Here is a 25,815-nt window from a genome sequence, read left to right as displayed (position 1 = left end):
TGCGCTTTGAAATGTAAAAGAGGAAATTTTTGTCCACCCAGGGAATCAACAAGAGAGAAGTGGCGCCACTGTTGTGTCTCCTCACGCTCATATTTTTTGTACGTTTCCATGGCTCGAAGTTCAATCGATGCTAGTGGCAACATGCCCTCTTAAGAAATCTTAAGAAAAGCCAAACCTCTTAAAGGGGCACTGACACAAAATTTTGAAGGCGAGATAGCTTCGGAGATAGATTGGTGGGAACACATTTACATCATCTGCAAAATATCAGCGGCGAATACAGACTAGAACATATCTAAAATCAATTTTAAAGTGTGCGAAACGCAACCGAGCAGCCAGCAGAGGACCACGCGCAATCGACATCCCGAGGATATTGTGTAAATAAACAACGTCCAAACACGTCACGAGTTTGTGTTTGCCGCTTCCGCACTGCCGGCGTTTTTCACCGGCTCGCCCGGCTCGCCGCTCCAATCGGAGGGCCGGAGGGCGGAGCTTCTGCTCTCGAGAACGAACGACCCGATTGTTGGCGGCGGAGGCGCCGTGATTTCGTCAGCTCATCGGGCAGCTGGCCGCGACCAAAGTTCTACAGCGATTCCAGGCACTCTGCTTCTATTACTGTTTATTACCATTGGATGCGAAAATGCGCCGGAGGCACGAAAAGCTCACTGAGCTAGCCGCACGGTCACTGTGCAGGCGGCGGCCACGGCCGCGAAGTGGCCCAGGCCAGCGCACGTAGCTCGAGTGATAGCTTGTTACCGCTGCACGAAATTGTCCCCAAGTCCCGACCATGGTGGCTTACATGAGAAAGGAGTTAATGACGCCATGGCGGGTTGCATTAAAAATTGTCATCTGCACCACTTATGAGAGCGGCACTCGAATATCCGCCGCAGTGCTAAGCCGAACACATCTGTAGGCGGACCTGTAGGCAGACCGGCCGGCTGCTCCCAGCGCGCGTCTTGCCACCCACCGTCTCGAGCATCGCGCGTCGTTCTTTAGCCGCGGTAGCATTTGCACTCGCAGCGGCTGCGTCACATCCACGGTCGCTTTTTAATTAAGTGCCTCACGAGATCAGTACGTGGGGGCATTCGCAGAAACTGCCGTCGATGCGGATTCGACAGTGCTACGGCGGCTCTGCTCTGTGATATCCCTCCGACGGTCACGTGGTCAGCTTTGTTCACACAAAATCCACAAAATCCATAGCTTCGCGGCACTCGCTGAAACCAAAACTGCGAATGGCCGCATTGAAAATGCCTCTAATTAAACAACCGTCGCACGCTGAAGCAAATGAGGTTTCTACAGGTTGTAAGTAGGTCACTAGCTACGTATCGCAACAAAAAAAACAAGACGCAAAATTTTTGTGTCAGCGCCCCTTAAGAAAAGCCAAACACCCATTGCATTCCGTGTATGCCAGTATATCCTAAGAACCATGGGACAGTTTTTCCTAAAATAATTCCGCAAAACAACGCAGCAAATGGAGCCACCTTAAGCACTGGTGAGACCATTTGGCAGACTTACGTCAAACACTTCCTCAAGTTGCAAGGCTACAGGGAACCCGTCATTCTGCAACTGTAGGAAGCATCTGTTATCTCATGCTCATACCGAAAGACCTTTCAGCGTTACAATACCTTGCAACGTTCAAAATCCTTAAAGGGACACTGAAGCGAATTTCTGTTTTCATCTGCATTGCATAGACTGGCTGAAATAAACAAAGTTTTTATCATTTATCCAGTAAACCCTTTACGCCCTGATTTTTTTATTTCAAGTGGAAATTGTTTTTCTGCATGTTTTTGTACAGCTTTGCACCTCAGAAGGACAGAAATAAATAAATACGCTAATACTGCAAGTATTCATTTATTTACAGGCACGATAATTAAATGGGTCATTAGGCAACTAAAATTGCTCTTTCCTGTAAAAAAGAATTTTTTTCTTTTTGTCGTAAAACCTATGACATCCAGATCTTACAGATAAAATATAAAGCTGGTAATGCAAGAATTTAAAGATTTATAGACATTTTGAGAAACCGGAATTTCTGTTTCGTTGCCCGCTTCGTCGTCATTGAAGCTTCTTGTGTTTTATATTGTCCAGTTCCGCGCAAACCCAACAATGGTGATGTCTATCGCAAGAGGCACCCTTGAACAACTCCCGCACAGAAAACTACGTTTTCATTTTGTTCTTAAGGCAACAGAGAATATTATGTGTTGTGTCGTCAAATGACGACGCCATGGCCAAAAGGGTTAAAAAAGCAGTATTTTATAAAGCCTGAAAGAAGAAGAAATACCATGCGACATTTGCGGCGGCTGCGACAACAACCGTGACGCGCATATGAGATGGAGATGTGATTGGATGATGTCCAAGATTATACTCGGTTACAACTCAAGAACGGCACCACCTCATGTAGTGTATCACTCCACCAAAGCGCCAGACCCGTGACGTCAGTGCGCGCGCGTTTTGAAAGGGGTTTGCTATGAACGTGTGATATCGTCTGCCTTGTCTCACGCAGTTTGTTTGTCGTCGCTGGAGTCGTTTATAAGCACATTAAGCCCAAAAAATCACGCGAACGGCTCACGCCATGATTAAAATATTCCCAGTAAAGCCCTACTAGCGTTGCGCGGAGAAACATCCGGCTATGGTGATAAGGCACAACGGCAACTTCTCCGGTGCCGTTCTTAAGTTGTCACCGAGTGTAGCATTCAAATAAGTTTCGGTTTCGGTTCTGTGAATCAACATGATTGGCATCCAATGTTATCATTGGCTTGGCATTCTCGATATCTCAGTAATCGGCATACCGCGCTTCTGCCATGTTGCTGGCTGTAAAATGTGTCAGATAAGCCTGCCAGCACGGCTTGGAATCGCAACAATCACTAGCCAAGGCATATGCAGTAGTAGGTGAACCCCCTCTGTGCGACCGCAGACGCTGAAACGCGATGCGCATTTCCCCAATTATGGCCAATTGGAGCTTCCAGGCAAGCTCCAGGTCAAGTCGATCTAGGTCAAGGGTCGGCTGTTTTGGCACTCTGCTCAGCAGCAGCCTGTGCTTATGGCAACACCCGCCAGCGTGTCAGGGAGTCTGCACATGTTCTCCAAACTCGCTCATAGAGCAACGAACGTTACAAGGAAAAAATGGTGAATTCAGTATAGAAAACATTACTACTTATAAAACACTGCGCTAAATTGACACTGACGAAGACAAAGGACGGCGGAACACAAGACGCACACAAACGAAAGCACATACGTTCCCCCGTCGTTCGTCTTTGTCAATGCCAATTAGCACAGTGTTTTATAAGTAGTAATGTACCAACTAGCCCAGAAGCAAGCTCTCATAGAAAACATTGCCCCAAAACAAATAAATCAACTTCAAAAAAAAAAAAAAAAAACATGCGCTACCCGGGATTTGAACTTGCAAACTGCAAAATAATGCACCTAAGGCTCCAGACCTGTTTCATTTTTATATAGTTTCAGCATTCCCATCAGCTTAGGTGACTATTTCTTGAATAATGCTCTTGCAGTAAGTGTCTTTCAAATTCCCACAAATCTAACCACTACCAACTCCACTCCTTGGATGGAATAGTGTTCGCAGATGTCTGGCCATGCTGCTGACCACTGCACTAGTTCACCCAGAGCAAGAAGTGCTTACCGAACCTTGGTTTTACGCTCTACGATAAAAGTTTCGTTTGCTTTTAATTCCTTAGCACCTATATTAACTTCGCTGACTCTCCTCCCGTGTTCAATTGGCCTTAGATTTTTCTACTAGCATAATAGCGTCGCACGAGCGCTTGTGCGGAGCTACTTGTACTTAAAGGGGCACTGACACAAAAATTTAGCATCTTGTTTTTTTCGTTGCGATAAGTAGCTAGTGACCTACTTATAACCTGTAGAAACCTCATTTGCTTCAGCGTGCGACGGTTGTTTAATTAGAGGGATTTTAAATGCGGCCAGTCGCAGTTTCGGTTTCAGCGAGTGCCGCGAAACGATGGATTTTGTGGATTTTGTGTGAACAAAGCTGACCACGTGACCGTCGGAGGGATATCACAGAGCAGAGCCGCCGTAGCACTGTCGAATCCGCATCGACGGCAGTTTCTGCGAATGCCCCCACGTACTGATCTCGTGAGGCGCTTAATTAAAAAGCGACCGTGGATGTGACGCAGGCGCTGCGAGTGCAAACGCTACCGCGGCTAAAGAACGACGCGCGACGCTCGAGGCGGTGGGTGGCAAGACGCGCGCTGGGAGCAGCCGGCCGGTCTGCCTACAGGTCCGCCTACAGATGTGTTCGGCTCAGCACTGCGGCGGATATTCGAGTGCCGCTCTCGTAAGCGGTGCAGATGACAATTTTTAATGCAACCCGCCATCGCATCATTAACTCCTTTCTCATTTAAGCCACTATGGTCGGGACTTGGGGACAATTTCGTGCAGCGGTAACAAGCTATCACTCGAACTACCTGCGCCGGCCTGGGCCACTTCGCGGCCGTGGCCGCCGCCTGCACAGCGACCGTGCGGCTAGCTCAGTGGGCTTTTCGTGCCTCCGGCGCGTTTTCGCATCCAATGGTAATAAACAGTAATAGAAACAGAGTGCCTGGAATCGCTGTAGAACTTTGGTCGGGGCCAGCTGCCCGATTAGCTGACGAAATCACGGCGCCTCCGCCGCCAACGATCGGGTCGTTCGTTCTCGAGAGCAGAAGCTCCGCCCTCCGGCCCTCCGATTGGAGCGGCGAGCCGGGCGAGCCCGCGTAAAACGCCGGTAGTGCGGAAGCGGCAAACACAAATTCGTGACGTGTTTGGATGTTGTTTATTTACAATTGCGCGTGGTCCTCTGCTGGCTGCTCGGTTGCGTTTCGCACACTTCAAAATTGATTTTAAATATGTTCTAGGCTGTATTCGCCGCTGATATTTTGCAGATGATGTATATGTGTTCCCACCAATCTATCTCCGACGTTATGTCGCCTTCAAAATTTTGTGTCAGTGCCCCTTTAAAGCTACATACGTTCCATGAATTAACAAACTAAAGGCACACTCTTCCAGGCACAAACGTGTCGTGGCTTAGTTTCAACTAAGCTAATGAATCGCAACCACCCGCCAGTCGCCGGCAGACTAAACGCTGGGCAGCCTGATTCGGTTGGAGGGTTGGCGAGCCGTGCAGTAGCGCAAGTCAAGCCAAGCCATCTTGTTTTGATGTTATACAAAAGGTCAGGAAATCAGCAATGGGGGTGCAGAGAGGAGGATGGCATTTTCAAATCGATTTTTTTTACGGAATGAAGTCGCGTAAATACAGCGAGAGTGGTCGGAACATGGCCTAGAGATTCCAGACGACAATTTCCACTTGTAATTCCGCAATGTTTACAAGATAACTTCGGTGTCCCTTTAACTCTTCCATTACCGCGCTTATTCAAAATCGCTCAATACCTTGGGAGCCCGTTTTCGTAGCATTCCAAGTGTTGCTGGAACAAGTAAAGCTATTTGGAGTTGGCTCAGAAAACGCCCTTTCAAAATCAGTTTTATTTCCATTTTTGCAACAACAACGCGATTTTTGACACGCGTTTGCATCACCTGGGTGTGGCAAAAAAAGGCTTGCGCATTGCGCGTCACTGCTACCAAAGAAGAATGCGTGCCACTCGGAATTACTCTGCATCAGCGCTTGGTTTTTGTTATCCGAGCACGAATGGTAAATCAGAAAATGATTTTCAATCATCAGGTTTCTACTGACAGTAATAATCCCTGAAATCGGCTGCAAACGTCAAGCAGTGCCTGCTTACACAGGGTCTTTATGATTTTAGGCAGTTTCATTGCGTTTGTGCAGGTTGGTTTAGGTCACGCTTTAGTTCTTACCACAGGACCATTCAAGAGCAGTTTATAACCGTTTCGGTTTTGTTCCTGCATCGCAAAATTCATATTTGACGCCACTATGCAGTTACTCAACTTCTAGCCTACCTGTATCCGCAACAGATCCTCAAAAAAAAACATGCCGCTCCTGGTTTCACCCAACCCTAACCCGATTTCTGCGGTAAGAACTTCCGATGGAAGTCAAAAGATAACACCCAGTCACCAGGTGTCTGTTCCCACGAGAAGAACGCTTCAAACCAGCCTTACACACCACAGAGTTTACACAACGCCGGCTGTTCGGCTGCCAGCTTCGTTTCCATGCGAGGGTATATCCGGGTGTCTAGTGTTGCTGCTTAGTTGAACTGTCTATTCGGACGGAGTCTCCAACAAGTTTTGTACTGTTTCATTTCAAACATGTTATGATTTGTAGGGTTTAACGCGCCGACGCAACGCAGGCAATGAGGTGCACCGTAGTGGAGGGCTCCGGATTAATTTTGACCACCTGGGGATCTTTCACGTGCGCCGAAGTCTCGTACACACGGGCGTTTTTGCTTTTCGCCTCCATCAGAAAAGCGGCCGCCGCAGCCGGGAATCGAACCCGCGACCTCGTGCTCAGAGGCGCAACGCTTTAGCCAATTTCAAACATGTTAGGTGGCGCTGCAATGCAGGAGGCTCGAAGTGCTGATCTTTTTCATCATGCAACAGCTACTTGGCCAAAGTTTGCAGGGCACGATTCTTGCGCATCGCACCTCAAGGCTACTATAGCGAAACAGAAGATGATAATAGAGCGCAACCTTATGTTTTGAGAGATAATTGACAGTGAACGTCCACAAGCATCAACCACGGAGTTCCGTTTTCGACTTCATGCACGTTTTTCCGCATCGCGTGCTTGTCCCGAATACTGCGCTGGCCATAAATGCAAAGTCGCTCATTGACAAGATATTTTTACGTTACATGGGGGCAAAATGGTGCCTCCGATAATGTGAAACCATCAGATTTCTTCCACGGAACCACCCGAAATTGCACATTTTGAAATGAAGGTTGGGCTTCACCGCATGACATGGGCACCACGCAGGATAACATTTTTTTTATATCTGACAAACTGTTTCGCGCAAGTCGATATTTTTTCCAGGGTGTGTTTTTGAAATGTTTCCCTACAAAATGTGTATTCTGACTTTTTTCTGCTATCAGTGGCTTGTTATGCACAACTCCTTTTTTATCAGTTTCTTCAATAACTTGCAGAAAATTTTTATTTTGATATTTTTTTTTCAGAACTACGATGTATGAAAACATTTGAAAAAACTGGTGTTATTGGAAAGGCCATTACATAATCTGCATTTTGCATTACTGTAATTAGTGCCTTACCAATTTTTTTAGCAGAAAAAAAAAAAGTTTCTTGGACCCCTAAAAAAATCGGTCAATTTTCCCACAGTCACGAAAGGATTAAGGACTTGTGGGACCGTTTGGTGGACTTACATCAAACGCTTGCGGAAGTTGCAAGGTTTCAGAGACACTGTCATTCTGCAACTGTAAGAAGCACTCGTCACCTCACGCTGACCATGGAAGAACTTGCATCATTGCAATACCTCGAAACGTTAAAAAACCCTAAAGCCAAGCACGGTCCAAAAAGCGCTACACAACATTTTTAATTAATCGCCTGAAAAGCACAACCTTGTTCTTCCCCGCAGTGCAATAATGCCAGTAAGCAGGCTTGCAGGGACTACAATAACAACGTACAACCTTGTTCAACTTTAAAGAAGTGGCTTTCAGTAACGCATTCAACTCCATTCCAGCCACAAGACGTTTTTCTAACCGCAAGAATGCAAGAAGCGCTGGAAAACTTTCAAATTTTGTGCTACAGTGACAACGTAGGGGAAAGTCATAGAGAACCTGCTAGAAAGTGGCTAGAAAGTAGAAAGTCTAATTTTGTATGTTTTTCGCGCCAAAGCTACGCCTGTGCTGTGAGGCGCACTCGACCGGAGGGCTCCAGATTAATTTCAACCACCCGGGGATCTTTAACGTGCACCACAATCCAGATACAGGCATTTTTTCTTTTCATATCCATCGGAAAAGTAAACACTCCAGCTGGGAGTCGAACCCACGTCTTTGGGCTCAGCGGTACTACACCTCAGCCACTGAGCCACCACACCGAGTACCAGTACCAGTACCAGGTACCAGTGTTTCACTTGTTTTCTTTTTTATTTCGATTATTCGCTCGAAGTTCGCAACAAAATTGGTGTTGCTATCAGACCAAGGCAATCATTTCAATGAGCCAAACTGGTACTCTATGTTCATGGCCCCTTTAAAGGGACCCTGCAACAGTCTTCGTGCAGTGCAAGTAAAAAAAGACGCGGAAAAACCAACCGTGCTCTCTTCAATTCTCTGCATTATGCCCCCCTGGCATGGCCTCTGCGACGTCAATCGGGCCATGGCTGTGCTGGCTGTCCTATTGGCTGTCGCTGGTCAACTTCGCGGCTAAATTCTGGCATTTCCTGTGACGATCCGCCGTCGTCGGCGCTGTGTATCAACCTCTTCTATGTCTGAACCTGTCCGCATGCTTTTGGTGTTTCTTTTGTTTTGAGTGTGTGCGGAGTTTGAGTGACAAACTAAATACTCCACTTTCAACGGGCCCACTTGACAACAAACGTTCATTGCTACAAAAACGCCCTACCAGCCTGAGCGCTTGCTTGCGAGCAGGCCACCATGCCTGCTTTTTTGTGGCACCAGACCGGAAATAAACCCGTCCACGTTGCGGGGAAAAGGACAAAACTCCCCGGCCTGTGACATATCAAAGGCCGCCGAACAGAACGTCGCGCGCCGCCCCCCTCTCCAGGAGACAGTGTGCAGCTTTCGTCGCGTTGTCCACGGTTGAGTTGAGAGGGAACATTTATGCGCGATTTTTCATCGCGCGTAGTTTCGGTGATAGTGAACGGATTTTCATAGTTCTTGCGGGAGGAGATTGCTGGGACAATGGACTTTACCCCAAAATACATTCTGAGTAGTCGATGGTAAGTGTTGCAGGGTCCCTTTAAAGGGGCCATGCAGACAAAGTACAAGTTTGTTTTATTCGAAAGATTTCGTGTTTTATAGTGCCCCCAGTGCTTGTCCGGCAGCAGAGGGTGCCATATTCGCTGACAAATTAATCATTTTAGGTTAAAATTTCGATTCTCCCTCAAAATCGTGTGCTTTCGTGACGTCTGCCATGAAGTCACAAGGGCGGGTATTCAAACGAACTTCGAGTGCATCATTAGGCTCTGCAGCCTTGCTTACCGTCAGCCCTCCCAGCTGGCGCTACCATACTCATCCACGGACCACTGTCTGCCTTTTCTCTGTTTTAAATGCGGGGCATTTCTTAGGCTCGCCTGATCCTCCGTCGTTGATAGCGGCGCCGTCCACACGCTCACTCCGCATGCGCGTAGCGTCGAGGCGCAGGTGCGCGTCTCTCCCCCGTACCCTCCTCGCTCTCAACAACAGGTGCGGCGGTGCGGGAGGAGCGCGTGTACCCCGTGCGCTCCGTCGCTCTCAACAACAGCTGCGGCGGTGCGGGGGGAGCGCGTCTGTGCGCGCATGCATCGTAGCTACCCGTGCGCTGCGTCGCACTCAACAGTAACGGCGGCAGGGCGTGTACACGTGATAACGGCGTGGTGGGTGCGTGGAAAGTTCGCACGCTTGTGTACGGAAGTGTGCGCATGCGCGTCTCTCCCCCGTACTCCTCTCCCTCAAACGCGGGCGGTGTGTATATAAGCGGCGGAGCACGCGTTCGGAATTCAGTCAAGGGCGTCTTTGCTTGGCTTTCGCTTGACTTTACGCTTTGCTTGACTCGAGTAGATGCGATGGAAGCAACGTCTTCACCAGTTACGCAATCGCACAACCGCTCCTCAAAGACCCCTTGACAGTGCACTTTAGCGACCACAAAGCAGTCATCCTCTCCGTCCAATACAACGACGGCACCAAGCAATAAAGACAGACTAACTTTACACTCCTTGCCTTCGCTTCTCCTTCATTCAATAAGAATAATAAAGACGAAATAACAATTAAGCATTTCCAAACCGTACCCAATTACGCAACATTCACGCGATACCCCCACCACTCTGCGAAGCATTTACTCGAGTTCCCCCCGTGGGAAGATGCGGGCGGGTTTTTTTTTTTTTACCATATTTGCTCCTGGCTTGTTTTTGTTATGGTAGGAAGTAATCATTTTGTGAAACATACAGTGTGGTTGACAAACAGGCTCACATCAGGCAACTTCGCTTACGCCAATCAACCAGTGTCGTTTAAGACAACTCCAAAGCGGCGGGCTGCTGTGCAGCTGAAACAAGCATAGTGCGCCCAGTACCCACAGCAGTGGTACCGTTGCCACCCGACCGGTTTTTTAGACTGCGGGCCGGTTGCCGGTCTGTACCTAAAACCGGCCGACATTGGCCGGTTTTTTGGCCATCGTGCAGCAGCTATTTCTTTTTTTGGCCTTCTGTAAGTGTCAATACAGCCACTACGACGATAAATATGTGTCGACAAGCTCTGCAAAGACACGCGAGCCGAAAAAATATGTGGTCGAGCGCGATCCCTCAGATGGAAGGGGACCAAAGGGAGGAATAATGCCCCGAAATGCCGCCGACGCGGTAAGCAAGGGCGGCTACTTTTCACTGCAGCACATTCAGAGCAATAACCAAAATCTCTATCATTTTGAGTACAAACGTTAAGTGGATTTCTCTGTAGGAAAACGCTACAATATATGACATTGTATGTAAAAAAAAAACAAAAAAATGTGACGTCTGTTTTTTAAAGGAGTACTGACACGAAATTTCAAAGCTGAGATAACTATGTAAAACGCTTCCTTTTTATCAAGAGATATGTCCCAGCAAGTTTCAACAGCAACCGTTCAGCGAAACATATTTAAAATCCATTTTAATCTTCGCCCGCACGAGAAAGCCCAGAGCGGGCCGACATGACATCATCTGCTACGTGCCCCAAACTGCCGACGTCGGGGCTCCCGTGACGAAGCCGACGCGATGGCTGTGGTTGGCGCGCGCTGCTCGGGCGTGTGTACACGTCATGGTTTTGGGACTGACGTCATGCTGCCCGGGCCTGTGGGGACGGCGAAAACCTCGGCCGGTCTGGGCGCGCGCGTGCGCTCGCTCGCGCTTCCAGAGAGGCAGCGATACGGCAAGAATGGTGACGTCATGTTATACATGCTGTCATGGCGGCCGCTCGGCGTTTTTCAGTCGAAACCGAAACTGGCACGAATAAACGACGCCGTAAATGAATGTTTACGCTGCGCTCGACCGTCTAATCTGTCATTCTATGATTAGTGGGCTGGTAGGCACGCATAGCAGCGAAAAAAACGTAACATAAAAATTTCGTGTCAGTACTCCTTTAACACAAGTTCAACCTTTTAATAGCACCAGTGCATGGTTCAAAAGCACCCACCAATATGGAGAAGCAAACACAAAACACTCGTCTACTCACAACGTTGGTGTCGACATCGTCAAACGGTGGTCTCCCAGCTCTCCGCATCTGTGAGCAAGGAAGCCATCAACACATGAAACCATTGCTCTTGTTCTGCATCTGTTTATGACAACTTGTAGCTCATAGCATGAAACCACGCAAATAATTCGCTCTCCAGCATTTGTGGAAATCTAACGGTACAAAAATTTTTAAAAGGACAAGGATGATAACTACAACGCAACATTCATTTAAACTTGGAAAGCAAAAATCCCTTTCCTCGCAGCCAGGCTGCAAATTTTTCCCACTAAATGCTGCTTGTTATGCCCTCCGCCTTTTGTTCAGACAAATCATGTCACCCACAAAGAAGGATTATCCTAAACTGAAGAAGCTCCACACGACTTCCCTTTAAGGAATAAAACGAGGCCCATGGTGTCCTCAGTAGGGCTGTCCAAGAGTACAGTACAGTTAGTAAAACGCTTGTCTATAACGGGGCGAATTCAACTTCAACTAGTAACATCTGAACACTTCCAAAACACTCTTTCCAAGCATGTTGGAGACAAAACGGGTGGGCTTGGACTTCAGAACGCCACAGCACTTTTCTTCCCACTTGCAAGAGGTGGTGTGCAAGTCAAATAGTACGAAAGCCGAGTTATAGAGACAAGCGTTTTACCAGCTGTGCAAGACAAGGTGGGGCGAGTGGACCCTCGCGTTTCTGTGGCGTAGTTAGTCGTTAGATATAAAAAAAGCAGCAGCCCAGAGAAATGTTTCGGGCTGTGAACATAACACACGCAAAATAGCAGTGAGCTATAGCATGGTAGTGGAGCGCTGAAATTTAGAACTGCCATACTTTGGTAAAAACAATCAAAACCTCAGGCATGCAGCAGTACAAAGCAGCAGCTACAACACCAACCCAGCACCACGTCAGAGGAAGCAAATTTCCCAATACCAGCCCTCTGAATGTCTTAAGACCGCACCTTTGAGCTTATTCGCGGAAATGAAACAAAGCCTTCTGCTGTGATGCATGGTCGCGTATTAAACACAGCATAACCGGTGCCAAAAATACTGAACGAAGAGCGGACGACGGTGTAAGGAAAAAATAAACGGAAATCTACTCTGGTCTCTCTGGAGGCACAAAAAAAGTGCCAAGCTATCTAAAAAGCGCTAATTCGCGAGAAAAATTACAGCGCAGATTAAGAGAACAGAAGCCCTTACACATTTTCAACAAAAAAGGCAGTAATTTCTACGCAGAGCCACTTCACGTATCAGCATTTCGAATTTGCTGTTAAAAGTAAATCCCAACTCTTTCTGACGTCAAAATAGAAAGACTAAAATCCCGGTTACAAGTAAACAGATCAAACAATTTTGCGCCCTCTGTTGCGTTCTGTTTACTTGAGTTAGTAACCGTGATTTCAGACCGCAAACAACACGCCCACCAAGAAGTTTTTTTTAAGGTCACAGACGCATGTCATTGAAAACGCTGCCCACAAAAACGCGTCACTAACAAACCTCGACAATGACCTCTCTTGTTACCAAACACAACTGTTTGCATGTCGCGTTTAATTAAGTTTCGGCCCTCAAAGAATGAAATCAGATGGGGTTACGACAAAAGCGACCGCCATAATTTCAACCTCCGCAACACAGTCACGCCGCAACGAACCGCAGACAGCGAACAGCTGAAGCACAAACAATGTCGTTCGACGCAAGATGGTTCGGACGGCACAGAAAACAGCGAAAAGATGTGCCCCTTTTTAGCTTGCTTCGGGCAAGGGGGGACACTAATACGGAAGAAATTACGGTGGTTGAAACACGGAGACAGGCCAACAAGAAACGAAACTCGCCGCTTCTATGTGCGAGGGTGTGGTAAAGGCTACTCACCGACGACCGACGGGGGTATCTTAGCGATGTGGTGTCCCTGAAGGAAACAAACAAGTCGAGTAAGAAAAACCTTGCATTGGCTGGTGCCAATACTTGAAAACACAGTTTGCCACTTATGAAACCGTTTAGCTATCCGCGTTCCCGTCGAACAAGCTCAAAAACGTAGCCAGGCGCTTACGTTGGGACGTTCTCATTGGACTCGGCCATGGCGAGGTATCCGTCACTCAACCACGACGGTCGCACAGGTCAAAAAGGCCGCCTGAATCGTGGGAATAAATCCGCACGACTGAAAACGAGGGCACATTTGGTATCCGAAGCACTTGTGAACGCGTGAACTCCGACGTCCGTTACGGCGGGATTTGAACGTCCGCCATCGTTTATGCTTTGCAAGTCACGTGACCAAACTATTTTAGCGCCAAATTTGTGGTGACGCTAGTAGCGCTAGTGACGTGACTATAAAGATTACATAAAGCAGCTCAAAACATCGTTACGGTAATTCTAGTTAATTCTCAATTTTATCAATTTTAAAGTCAACCTATAGCGCAATAACAGTGTATTTGTATAACCTGAACGACTTAACTCCGCTACAGCCTCACGTTTTGGCCAAAAGTGCATGAAAGACTACGCAACATTGCAAAACAAAATGGCGCCGCGCATGAAACACTCGCTGGCTTTTCGTGAACACGTTGCTGGCACATGAGCGAAGTGGTGAACGTTGTTCTTGGTGTGCGATGCGAGCTGTGAGTAAGTAGACCAGTCTCCTCCGTGACAACCTTTTATTAGTGCTGTAGCGCTATCTCGAGAGCGTCCACGATGAAGTTCGCGTTCAAGTTCTCCAACCTGGTCGGCACCGTGTACCGAAAAGGGAACCTCCTGTTCACCCCAGACGGGAACACCGTCATCGCGCCGGTCGGCAACCGGCTCTCCCTGTTCGACCTGCGCAACAACAAGTCGGAGACGCTGCCGATCGAGAGTCGCTACAACTTCACCGCGGTCGACATCGCCCCTTCGGGCTTCCTCTTCATCGCCGTGAACGAAACGGGTGAAGCCCTTCTGTGCAGCCTGGTTTCTCGAACCGTCATCCACCGCCACCACTTCCGCAAGCCCGTGTCCACCGTCAAGTTCAGTCCCGATGGGCGCTACTTCGCCGTCGCCAAGGACAATACCGTATTCATCTACAGGACGCCCGGCCACGCTAGACGCGATTACGCGCCGTTCGCTCTCGAGCGTGTGTTGAACACGGCGTACGACGCGGTCACCTGCCTCGACTGGTCGTCAGACTCCCGCCTCCTTGCCGTCGGAAGCCGGGACATGTCGGTGCGCGTCACAGCGCTGCACAGGATGAAGAACTTCGGTATTGTCACCCTCTCCAGCCACAGCGACGCCATCGTCGGCTGCTTCTTCGACAAAGACGCCGCGGACCTGTTTACGCTGAGTAGAAACGGACAGTTGTGCGTTTGGGAGGCGACGTGCGATCTGTCTGGGTTCGTCTCCGCAGACGATGCTACAAGCAGACGACGGCGGTCTGCCGTGACTGAGGATGAGCCCGAGAACAAGAACGAGGACGAGGTGGCACCTGATGCCGACGAGGACGAAGACGCGGGCGAAGACAGGATTCGGTATCGTAGAGCGGGCAAGCACTTTTTAAAAGACGCGCTCAAAGTAGAGGGCGGGCAATCGGTGAATCTCCTGGCCGCGTGCTACCACGGCGGGAACCATATGCTGGTGACGGCCTTCTCCAACGGGTCGTTCTTGCTGCACGAGATGCCGGACTACAATCTGATCCAGTCGCTGAACGTGTCCGACCACGAGGTGACGGCGGCCTGCTTCAACCCGACGGGCGACTGGATCGCCCTGGCTAGCGCCCGACGCGGCCAGCTGGTCGTGTGGGAGTGGCAGTCGGAGTCTTTTGTGCTCAAGCAGCAGGGCCACGCCAACAACATGGCGTGCCTTGCTTACTCCCCAGACGGGGCCTCTCTCGTGACTGGAGGGGACGATGGAAAGGTGTGCAGCTGCTCTTTTACGCCCGATACACTCTTACTGAGAAACACGGGTGGTCTCGACCATGTGCGAGGGTGCATTGTAGTGAAAATGCGATGGCAGATGGTGGGCGTACAGTGCCATCCACATGCGAAAACTCAAACATACAAACAAGCACGTGCACGCACACACAAACACACAGTACCTTAGGATCTACTGCTCGTCACTGATCAAGGTCGTACTCATGTTGATAGTGTCTACACTGTTACATGGAAAAAATTGTTGCTTGTTACTAAAAGTACGTCACACAGGGGTTGTCCAATTTACAGTTACAGAATCGTCATCAATAGACCAAGGATTCTCCATACCATAAAAATACGTGTAAAAAAGGGGCTGCCGACTGCTTCTTGGGGGGGGGAGCCCCAAGTAAATGTGGGTTTGACAATTGAAGAGCGCCACTTTAGGATAGCAATCATGGTGCAACTTGAAGAAATATTGCAGCCCAAGACGACAAGTGCGAGGACAATAGGGAAATAGAATTGACATTGTAGTCCTAACACAAATGATGTGCATGATGCTTCACATAGTGCACAGTTCAAAACTGCATTGTGGAACTTTGTAATGAGGTTTAGTTGCCGTGCACGGGCGTCACAAAACTATGAGAAGGGGTTTCACAATCCTTTTTCTGACCAAAGTCATTGGATCATGTTGCTTCTCATTAATGTGACGAGTACAATCATTATCCTGCTTGTCTCCTGGCAGAAAGTGGCTTTTAATTCTTCCGTACATTCACATAAAAAATTATTGGCGGCACCCCAGCTGCTCGCATTCTTGGAAGGTGAATACATTATAGCAGTGGCGATTAGTGAATCGGCTGTGAGCCTCTGATGGCAGCAGTCATTTTCACTGGCCAGTCCCCTTGAGTGGGTATGTGTCCAGTCTGAAGGCCATTTAAAACTTCGCAGTGTCTAGAGTGCCGTCCGACGGCACTCTAGCTGATCGTTGCAGGCATGGCTAGAGTGCCGTCCGACGACATTTGAATATTTAAAACTAGACTAGCACCGCCGAAAGAGTGTGTCTTTGTAGTGTAGAGGATCCGTCTTAGCTTCTTGATGCCAAAGTCGGTGGTTCGAGACCGGCTGTTGCCCCGGTTGTTTCTTTTTTTTTTTTTTGTTATTTAATTGAGGTGTAATTTTTATGCCTTAGGTTATTTTCGGTGTTTTAAACGATTTCTTTGTGTGCGTTAGGTTATCTTACGTTATGTTTAGGTTAGGTTGCCTAGCTTTACGTTATCTAGAGCGATGTACTGCCAGACTTTGCAATTTTGCCCCCAAACGCTGGTGGACGTCGATATAGTGGAGTGCTTAGAATACCGTCGGACGGCACTCTAGACACGGCCTTAAAACTTTGCACTGAGAAGCTACAAATCTGTACTATGATATCTTCGTGGAACTCCTATGAAATGTATACAATGTAGCAGTGAAGCATCGCCAAGGGAAGCCATCAGGCTTTCACACTCAACTTAATCATGAAAGCTGTGTGGCGTTGGCACAGGCTAGTGACTGAACCTGCCTCTCACTGCAAGTTGTTGGGGTTAACTCTCATTCTTTTGTAGTTGACACGTTTCATTTCAGGACCTTCCGCTGCTCAGAATGCCGGGTTTTCTGCATCATGCAGCACATAATGCCTTCGCATTAATATGGAATGGGGAACCAAATTGTGATCGCATTCCTCATGCGGGAAAATGAGTACATCGTGCCATTCCTTTCGTGAGTGAGGAGTCAAATGACCCGTTTTTTTGGCCAAGACAAAAGTTCATATACATCTAAACCTGGATATAACAAAGTTGACAAAAATGCGCAATTTTTTGTTACATGCGCGTTCCCGAGTCAAGGCTCGCGCGAATGAAGTGGAAACAAAACTAAAGCTAGACATCAGTGACAGTGAACTCGCCCTTCAACAATTTATTTCTCAGCAAAAAACTGTGTGATTTACACCCGCTGCTTTGCCACGAGCTTAGTCACTACACAGCACTCCCAAGAAGCGAGGTCACTTATCCCTGTATTCACAAACGTAACTTAAGTATCACTTTTGCTTTTGACACTTTTCGGTGCCTTGACGTGTTTCAAGGACCAAACTTATCCTGGAAGGACGCCTGCTCGCGAGCTTGATGCTCTCTTCCGCACTCGACATTGGCAAGAGGGCGCTATACTCGGTTACAACTCAAGAACGGCACCACCTCGTGTAGTGTATCAGTCTGCCAAAGCGCCGGACCCGTGACGTCAGTGAGCACGCGTTTTGAAAGGGGTTTGCTATGAATGCGTGATATCGTCTGCCTTGTCTCACGCAGTTTGTTTGTCATCACTGGAGTCGTTTATAAGCATATTAAGTCCAAAAAATCCCGGGAACGGCTAACGCCATGTTCAAAATATTCCCAGTAACGCCCTACTTGCGCCGCGCGGAGAAACATCCGGCCACAGTGATAAGGCACAGCGGCAACTTCCTGTGCCGTTCTTAAGTTGTCACGGAGTATAGCTGGGATACTGCTTCAGATGGTGACATTCTTCTTTCTTGCTGGCGGAGATGGCATTTAAAATTGTGAGCTCGCGTTAAAAAGACAAAACTTTTCGTTTTCTCGCAGCAGAAATCGTCACAGATAGCAGTGGACATGTGCGGCTACACGCCGACCGACAGGCCTAGCTAGCACCTAACCGACACTGCGCTCACACGTGAAAACGTGCGATAGTTTGCGGTGCGGGCAAAATTTGCTAAATTAGTGCAATTCTCCAGCCGATTTTTCAGAAAAAAATGCAACAAACAAGGGCTCATTAGCGTGGGGAATTTGTTGCATCCAGGTTAACTGTCGCAACGCCTTCGTTGCACAGAGGTCGCAAAAGCATGGGTTTCAAACGGGGCTGGAAATAAGGAATTGAAAAACTTAGTGAAATCCAGGAATTCATGACATAGAGGTTCGTTACATCCAGGTTTAACTGTACAGATAAAAGCCTAAAGCTTTTGCTGTAGCAAGGTCCACTCTCCCCCAGCATTCGAAAGAGGGGTGATTTCACCACGCTACTGTCGACTTTTCGTGCAGTGCATTCAACCAGCAAGCATGCACGCCAACTGACACACGTATTTCGATGCGCAGGTGAAGCTGTGGAACACGGGCAACGGCTTCTGCTTTGTGACGTTCTCGGAGCATGCAGCCGGTGTGGCTGGCGTCACCTTCACCCAGAACGGCAAGGCCGTCCTGTCGGCATCTCTGGACGGCACCGTCCGCGCGTACGACCTGCACCGCTACCGCAACTTCAAGACGCTGACCGCACCGAGGGCTGTGCAGTTTGCTTCACTGGCTGTGGACACCAGTGGGGAGGTGGTGTGTGCAGGATCGCAGGTGAGATCCAGTGCGAGGAGGGCACAGTCCTCATTGGCTACTGTGTTAGCACAACATCATCATCATCATCACCTGCCTCTTGATGCCCACTGCAGGACATGTACTTCCAATCAGAGTTACTGAATGTACACCAGCTGCGAAATTCCCCGTACGCTTCATGTACCAAAAGCCGGTCCACAGTTGGACCACCTGTGCTGGGGCAAACGGGCAAGCGCAGGACAAATTGACAAGCCTGTCATCTGTTGGCCTAAAGTTATAGTACTCAAGTGCTGGCAGCTGCTGCCATAAGCCATAAAAAAACTAAGAGCACGAGCAAATATTACCCAACTTATGTCTTCTCATCTCAAAAATATGCCTTATTTTACAAAAATTTTGTGATCGAGTAATGGTTTGGCGAAGTCCAGTTTTCGTCCCCTAGGGGCCACATCAGTACACTTGTCTCTCACCTTCAGCGGAGCAGGGGGGGGGGTGCTGCCCAGATTCTGAAGCGGAACTAGGGGACGGCAGCGCAGCTGGAACACGGACAAAAAGGAAAAAAGGAAGAGATATTGTCACGAAGCCAGAGACGACGCAGTTGTCTTCGAAGGAAACAAGTTTATTGGAGCAAACTTGGGCTCCCCTGACAACTCAAAGAATACACAGGCGGCGAAGCAGCAGTCAACAAAGTGACGTGCGCAAGCGAGTGTCGTCGAATCGAAGGCCGCGGCATCTGCTCTGCAGGCTTTTATCTTTCGGCGCGAGTGTTTCTTTAACAGTCGATTTACATCCAGAACATCACAGGTCAAAGAAGATTATTCTGGGATAGTGACGTTAAGACGAAACAGTCTGCTTATTTGAATGAGATAGCCTGTGCGGCATAAAAATAAAGAATGGAAGACGTGCTTCGCTGGGGACAGATAACAGACCCAGGTGTGGCCGGGCAGTAAAAACAAACAATAAATAAATAAACAAACCCTTACATGGTTCGCGACAATATAGACACACACAAGCGCTCGTGTAAGTCTATATCTCTTCTTTTCTGTCGGTGTTCCAGTTTCGCTGCCGTCCCCTAATTATGTTCAACCAACAAGCCCAAACAGCCACTTTAGTGCATTTCATTTCTGAAGCGGGGGGTTTCACAACTGGTGTATAGTGAAGAACTCTGCTTCCAGTTATTCCTGTCCTGTATTGCCTCAACCAATCCTTCTTTCTTACAATTTCATACCTCATTCGTCCAAAGAGTTCTCAATATCTTACGCTACATCTCACCCTCCGCCTTGGTTGCCGCTCTGTCACTCTGCTGATCTTCCTGTTGCCAATCCTTACGTTGCATAGCTGGCCCACCTGTATTTCTTTCTCTTAACCTCAGCCTGCATGACTTCTGTACGACTTCGTTCTCTAATGATGTCCACTTCCTAATCCAGACCATTACTGCTACCATGGTTCTTTTGTCCCATGGGTTTTCGGTCTTTTCAGGTTTTTTCGGCTGAACACTGCAACATGTTGCTCCTTTTTCATGCGAAGCTGTCAGCCTCTCACTGATGTCATCTCTAGTCCACCCATAAAAGCACTGTAGGAAAACTAGCTTTCTCTGACAATGGTGATGATCGTGGTGGAGGGAAGAAAAATTGAGATGCTTTTCGTGGTTGGAATTGAGCCTGGGTCGCTCGCGTTATGAAGTTGACATCTATCGAATTGTGCCAATCCAGCACGGCTGAAGCGGTTTGAATCTGGAGAGGTGTGCGTGGACATGCAAAATTACGCAGAAAAGGCATAGCGATGATGAAGGTTGAACGCGAAACTTTCTTTGTGCCCAATGCAGTGGCGAAAGATTAAAGTCAAAGCTCAATGAGTCAGCGTCCAATCTCAGACAACATCCAAGGAATCCAATTTCTCATGAGAAAGCTTTGCATTCAACCATTGTTGTCAGACAGAAAGGTGCATGATTTTTTTGCTACCAGGTGTGCGTTTAAAGTAGTGGTTTCAGCCCTCATGCATCTAGAAACCTGGCCAAACCAAGTTAAGTGCGTTTGCTCAATCAAGCAGATAATATGCGAACTTCCCGTAGCATATTTATCATTTTTGGGTTGAAATTGTGGCTTATATACGGTTACCACTACCAATAAATTCTCTGCCTCAGCTCCACAGCAAGGTGCGGCCGTCATCCATTTTATCCTCATCGAAAAAAAACTCTCGTGCTCTCCCCTTTTGCAGGACACCTTCGAGGTGTTTGTGTGGTCGCTACAAACGGGCCGTCTCCTGGACGTCTTGGCGGGCCACTCGAGCTGCGTCTCGGGCCTGGCATTCGGGCCCGGCATGGAGTCTGTGCTGGTGAGCTCTTCGTGGGACAAGACCTGCCGCGTGTGGAACCTCTTTGCCGAGAAGGGCGGCGGTCGCGAGGCCATCCCCTTGACGGCCGATGGGCTGACGGCCGAGTTCCGGCCAGACGGCGGCGAGTTTGCGGTGGCCACCCTGGACGGGGCCATCGTGTTCTTCGAGCTGCAGGGCTGCACCCAGGTGGGATGCATCGAAGGTACGTACGGCCACCCTGCTTTGCGACACATACCCACTTGGGGGATTGGCCAGGATTCAGGAGGGCTAAGGTGCCTGGTTCACAAAGCTATGGACTGGAAATGGAATAATTTGAATGAAGAAGAGAGCATACAATCGAACACAAAAATTAACAAAAAAGAAACAGAAGTCAAATTTTTCGTACAGTACAAATAAACTCGAGAGGAGCGGCTAACATCTCAGGTGCCTGGTCACAGAAATGTCCACGTGCATGGCTGCTAGCACATCTCTGTGACTGAATCCCATCTTTTATGCACAGCCTGCCGTTTTTTCGCTCTTGACTTGTTCCAAGACGAGCCAGGATGATAGCCTACAGGGATAGCCTACAAAACAAGCATCCCATATTGGAGAGCAAACTCAAGTGGAAGACGTCATCGTTCAAATTGGCTAGGCATGTAATGCAGAGACTTAACAGGTGTACCACCAGGGCAGCACCAGTGGCTACAGAGAGAGAGATGGGACAAGGAGGGGGCAGAACGATAACTTGATGGAGGGATGAAAGCAGGAAATTCAGGGGCAAAGAATGGACCAGGGCATCACCAGAGAGGAATGATGATGATGATGATGATGATGATGGTGGTGGTGGTGTTTTGGACAAGAAACATTTCGGGGGGGAGATACCAGTGTCTACATGTGGAGCTTTGTATCAAATTTTAAAAAAAGCATGCTTTCAGTGAAAATTCTTGTTGGTTACAAAAACAGATACTACAAAGCCAAGTGAGTATGGCTAGGCAGCAATTTCATCTGTGTGTTCTTACCAGAATTTAGCAATGCTTAGGCACTTGATTCCTTTATAGTCCTTACAAGGCATTAGTTTATTTGCAATAAAAATGTACTGTGCTCCATGTTAAAGGTTTGCTAACATTGATTTTGAACTAAGCTGCTGAATTAAAATCCATGCAGATTTGGGTGTCTCATTCTCTATTGGCAATCAACTGCTGCCTTAGAAGGAAAAGGAAAGGTGGCGCCCAACAGCTTTTTCTTGGTTCCTATCATGGTTGTCCTTAACCCTTTGAGGGTCGAATTTTTTTGCCAAATGCGACCCCCCAGGGTCGATTTTTGTTATTGCTGATTTAAACTCTTCGGATGAATCTATTTCGAGAAAAAATTATCGTAATTTTTTAGGGTGACCATAAAGTGACAAGAAAATTGTTTGTGTTGTTGCATACACTTGGTTTATTCACGAGTAACACAAGAAGAATTCTAAATAAAAACGAGAGAGTAACAAGCCCGCACCCTTTGAGTGAATCGAAATCAGATAGACATCAGTTTCGCGGGTGCGAAAAGCGGGAAGCGCCCGGATGACGATAACGAAACCAGCCGCTGCGCGCGGGCGCGGGGCCGGATGCGCGGCCGATAGGCGGCGCACCACTCCTATAAAATACGAAAAAAAATGAGAAAAGAGCCTCATCAGTTTCGCAGGCGCCCTTGGTCTGTGGCAGGCGCAAGAAGCGAGAGGCGCCCGTGCACCCGGTGGGTGATACCCAGCGCGTCCCCTCGATACGAGATGCGCAAGCGATGGCCGGCACGCCGCTGAAGTAAATCATTAAAAAATAAAAAAAGAACCATCGGCGCAAGAAAATAATTTGACGTATTTCCGCAGTGTGATAGCACATGCCAAGCAAGAGAAGTTGGCGAAAAAGGCGCGCTTTTTAAACATACAAGCGATGACGTACATATACGTTATTAACCATTTTGAAGGCATTTGCAGAGGACGTACATGTACGTCCGTGACCCTGAAAGAGTTAATACACTGCAAGGAACATGTACGCGTGCTGTCATGCCAGTCTTAACGTTTTGGCGCACTTAACTGGGTAATTATTATAGTCACATTGTATGACCTACAGTTAATGTCCCTAGTTTTTACAGTGGTTAGCTTTGTCCATCTCCAAAATCTTTAGCTTTGCTTTACATTTTTTTAGAATGCTAAAACATTCTTTCTGAATCCCGTTAAATTTTTGATACTCTTTGGCAAGTGTAAGCACAGCTCTGCAGTATGAACTATAGCCAAAACAAAAAAAAACATCAAGCCTTGCACCATCTAGAGACACAGAGACATATTTGCCATGGGTGCAGTCTTTGTCAAAATTTTCTAGGCCATGCTAAAAGTGCATAGGCCGTAAAAAGTTCAAAGTGCAGCCTGGCCTCTAGAGTGGGGCCGAAACGTTTTATGCCAGAAGGCTGGAGAACGCCCATCTTCCTTACTCTAACAAAATAACCTGGTCACAGTTAGCTGTTACATTCATTTCTTTGTGACCAAGAAATATTTTACTTGGCCTAGGAAATTATGACAAAGGCTGTACCTTGCCTGATCACCAGTCCGGCACCTTCAGCCAGAGCCTACCGTTTGTTACAAAAGTCGTACAAGCCGCGCTCTGTTGCAGGCAAACGGGACCTGACCAGCGGCCGCCGCGACACCGACCTGGTCACCGCCAAGCGCCTGACCAACACCCAAGCATTCTCCACCCTCTGCTACTCGGCCGATGGAGAGTGTATTCTCGCTGCGGGCCGCTCAAAGTTTGTCTGCATCTACCACGTCCGCGAACAACTCCTCCTCAAGAAGTTCGAGGTCACCTGCAACCACTCACTCGACGCTGTCGACGACTTCATCAGCCGCCGAAAGATCACAGAGTTTGGAAACATGGCGCTCGTTGAAGAGCGTGCCGCAGCGGAAGAGACAGCACTGTCACTCCCCGGGGTAAAAAAGGGCGACCTTTCGAGCCGAAGTTTCAAGCCCGAGGTTAGAGTCAGCGCGGTGTCGTTCTCCCCGACGGGTCGCGCTTGGGCCGCAGCGAGCACCGAAGGAGTGTTAATTTACTCGCTCGATCACTCCCTCGTGTTCGATCCGTTTGAGCTCGAAAAGGGTGTAACACCAGCGACCATACGAGCCGCCGAGCGCGAGAAGGATTATGTTCGTGCTGTCATGGCGGCGTTCCGACTCAACGAGGATGACCTCACAACAGAGGTCATTGAGGGTGTGCCTATCGGCGAAGTCGAACTGGTCTGCCGGTCACTGCCGCAAGTCTATGTCGAGAAACTATTGAACTTCGTCGGAGCAAAACTGGAGTCAACGACGCACGTTCAGTTTTATGTGACATGGATCGTGACCCTGCTGAGGTGTCACGGCGAAACGCTGAAGGAGAGGTCGCGGAACATAATGGCGACACTCAGGACAGTGATGAAGAATGTCGGGTTGAGGCACGCGGAGTTGGCAAAAGTGTGCGACCACAATAAGTACTTGTTGAGGTACATCGAGACATTGCGAACGTTCAAGGGCAAGGAGGAGGAAGAGAGGGAGTCAGAAGAGGAGGATAACGAGTTGGATTCTGAGGTTGGGAGTGAAGAGGAACTGATGGTGTCTTGAAGGACGCTGTGGCAAAGGTGCCCTCATCTGGTGTAAATAAAATCTCACGTGTTCAGGAAAAGTGGTGGTGGTGGACTTGATTCTGAAGTGTGCCAGAAAAAAAAAGGGACGCCATCCGCCCTGCGAATTGAATGTCCAGCGCAGCTGCTGTAAATCACTTCACATGCTAATGGGGGAGGGCTTGAAATGTTCCTCGTAACTCGGTTTCTCGGGAGGCAAATGCTGGGTCCTGAGGCATGCGATCGACGTCTTGGGCTGGGTCCTGCCTAGCCTGACGCATGGGCTAGCCCTCAAATGACTTCAACCCCCGTCCCCTTTAGAGAGCAGCTGCAAGTTTAATCTTTTCCAGAACACATTGGGGGGGGGGGGGGGGTTGCATTGTTCACCGGTGCCTTATCATCCATCATGCGGTTTTGATGCTTGTATTGTGGTTGTTTTTTTTGCATGAAGACTGAGCTCTACGCTGCACGCCTGATTACCCTGACGCATGCGCTCGGCATCCTGGGCAAGATCTGCTGGATCCTGTCTGGGTTTTTTGTTGACGACACGAAATTTTCCGGCCAACGAGAGGCTAACAGCTTCGCTGCAAAAAACAGACAGCGGAAGAACTAGGGTAAAGCCCACTCTGTGCTGTTGCTTTCACTACCTAGACGGTACATTTAGTAGCCACCTAAAGCAAGCACAAACAGTTGGATTTGTGCACCGGTCAATGAATGTGGACAAAAGGCTAGCAATTGCCTTCTTTATTACACATGCGCCTTTGAAAGGTAGAAGGTGCTGAGACTACATTACGAGTATTGTCCGACGTGATGAGAAGCAAACTTGATGCAGCAGTTTTTTGAAGGACATGGTACAGAGCGATGAAGAGAACTTGCTCACTTTGTTTGCTTGCCTTGGGTTCATGGGCTTAGAAAGACGATAGTCTTTCTTTGGCTGCTTAAACGTGAAAATTTTGGTCTGTCTGTCGCTTGACTCAGCCGCCCGGCAAAAAATTAAAGGAATTCTGAAATGGAAAATTTATATGCATGGGCAAAACCTTTCCATACCCCGCTAGATCTGATGCAATGCTTTATACCTGTCAACGACCCGCCGCGGTGGCTCAGTGGCTAAGGCATTGCGATTCCCGGCTGCGGCGGCCGCTTTTCTGATGGAGGCGAAAAGCAAAAACGCCCGTGTGTACGAGATTTCGGCGCACGTTAAAGATCCCCAGGTGGTCAAAATAAATTAGGCTCGGACTTGAGTTTTGTGAACATTACCAAACACACTGCTTCACTGCCACCGACGATCATCAATGTTTCGGCCCTTAATCAAAAGATTTATAACGGCGATTCAGAGGGTTACCCATTAAAGCCAGTGACAGAAGTGCAAATATTAACACAGTTGAAGCAAACAAATC

At 48.3% G+C, this 25,815-nt stretch overlaps 2 protein-coding genes across 2 annotated transcripts in view; one reads left to right on the top strand and one right to left on the bottom strand.

Moving 5' to 3' along the window:
- LOC144142729 (uncharacterized) overlaps positions 1 to 13,511 on the bottom strand; it is a 46,415-nt gene extending 32,904 nt beyond the window's left edge. The window contains exons 1-3 of the mRNA XM_077674405.1: positions 13,310 to 13,511; positions 13,132 to 13,168; positions 11,278 to 11,325 (exon numbers count right to left, since the gene is read on the bottom strand). Of these exons, the coding sequence (XP_077530531.1) occupies positions 11,278 to 11,325; positions 13,132 to 13,168; positions 13,310 to 13,338 (114 nt within the window). The 5' untranslated portion in view covers positions 13,339 to 13,511. The remainder of the gene's footprint in view (positions 1 to 11,277; positions 11,326 to 13,131; positions 13,169 to 13,309) is intronic.
- A 239-nt stretch (positions 13,512 to 13,750) lies between these two features.
- On the top strand, positions 13,751 to 24,480 carry LOC144142728 (periodic tryptophan protein 2 homolog). Its single transcript, XM_077674404.1, has 4 exons — positions 13,751 to 15,135; positions 18,260 to 18,505; positions 20,699 to 21,017; positions 23,440 to 24,480. Exons 1-4 carry the CDS (start codon positions 13,945 to 13,947, stop codon positions 24,417 to 24,419), a joined length of 2,736 nt encoding a protein of 911 aa, XP_077530530.1. The 5' UTR covers positions 13,751 to 13,944; the 3' UTR covers positions 24,420 to 24,480.
- Positions 24,481 to 25,815: the final 1,335 nt, after the last annotated feature.

Source organism: Haemaphysalis longicornis, unplaced genomic scaffold (assembly GCF_048455015.1).
Source record: "Haemaphysalis longicornis isolate Haplotype H1 unplaced genomic scaffold, Haemaphysalis longicornis Haplotype H1 scaffold_6, whole genome shotgun sequence".
In the NCBI taxonomy this organism is placed as follows: domain Eukaryota; kingdom Metazoa; phylum Arthropoda; class Arachnida; order Ixodida; family Ixodidae; genus Haemaphysalis; species Haemaphysalis longicornis.
Note: the sequence above shows the minus strand (reverse complement) of the source record. Positions and strands in the feature narration are given on the sequence as shown.

What these genes read in the sequence shown, in the direction of transcription:
- LOC144142728 (XM_077674404.1), top strand. Translation starts at nt 13,945, where the DNA reads ATGAAGTTCGCGTTCAAGTTCTCCAACCTGGTCGGCACCGTGTACCGA. An exon ending in TGGTGTGTGCAGGATCGCAG is followed by an intron (nt 18,506 to 20,698) that starts GTGAGATCCAGT and finishes CCCCTTTTGCAG; the next exon opens with GACACCTTCGAGGTGTTTGT. An exon ending in CCAGGTGGGATGCATCGAAG is followed by an intron (nt 21,018 to 23,439) that starts GTACGTACGGCC and finishes GCTCTGTTGCAG; the next exon opens with GCAAACGGGACCTGACCAGC.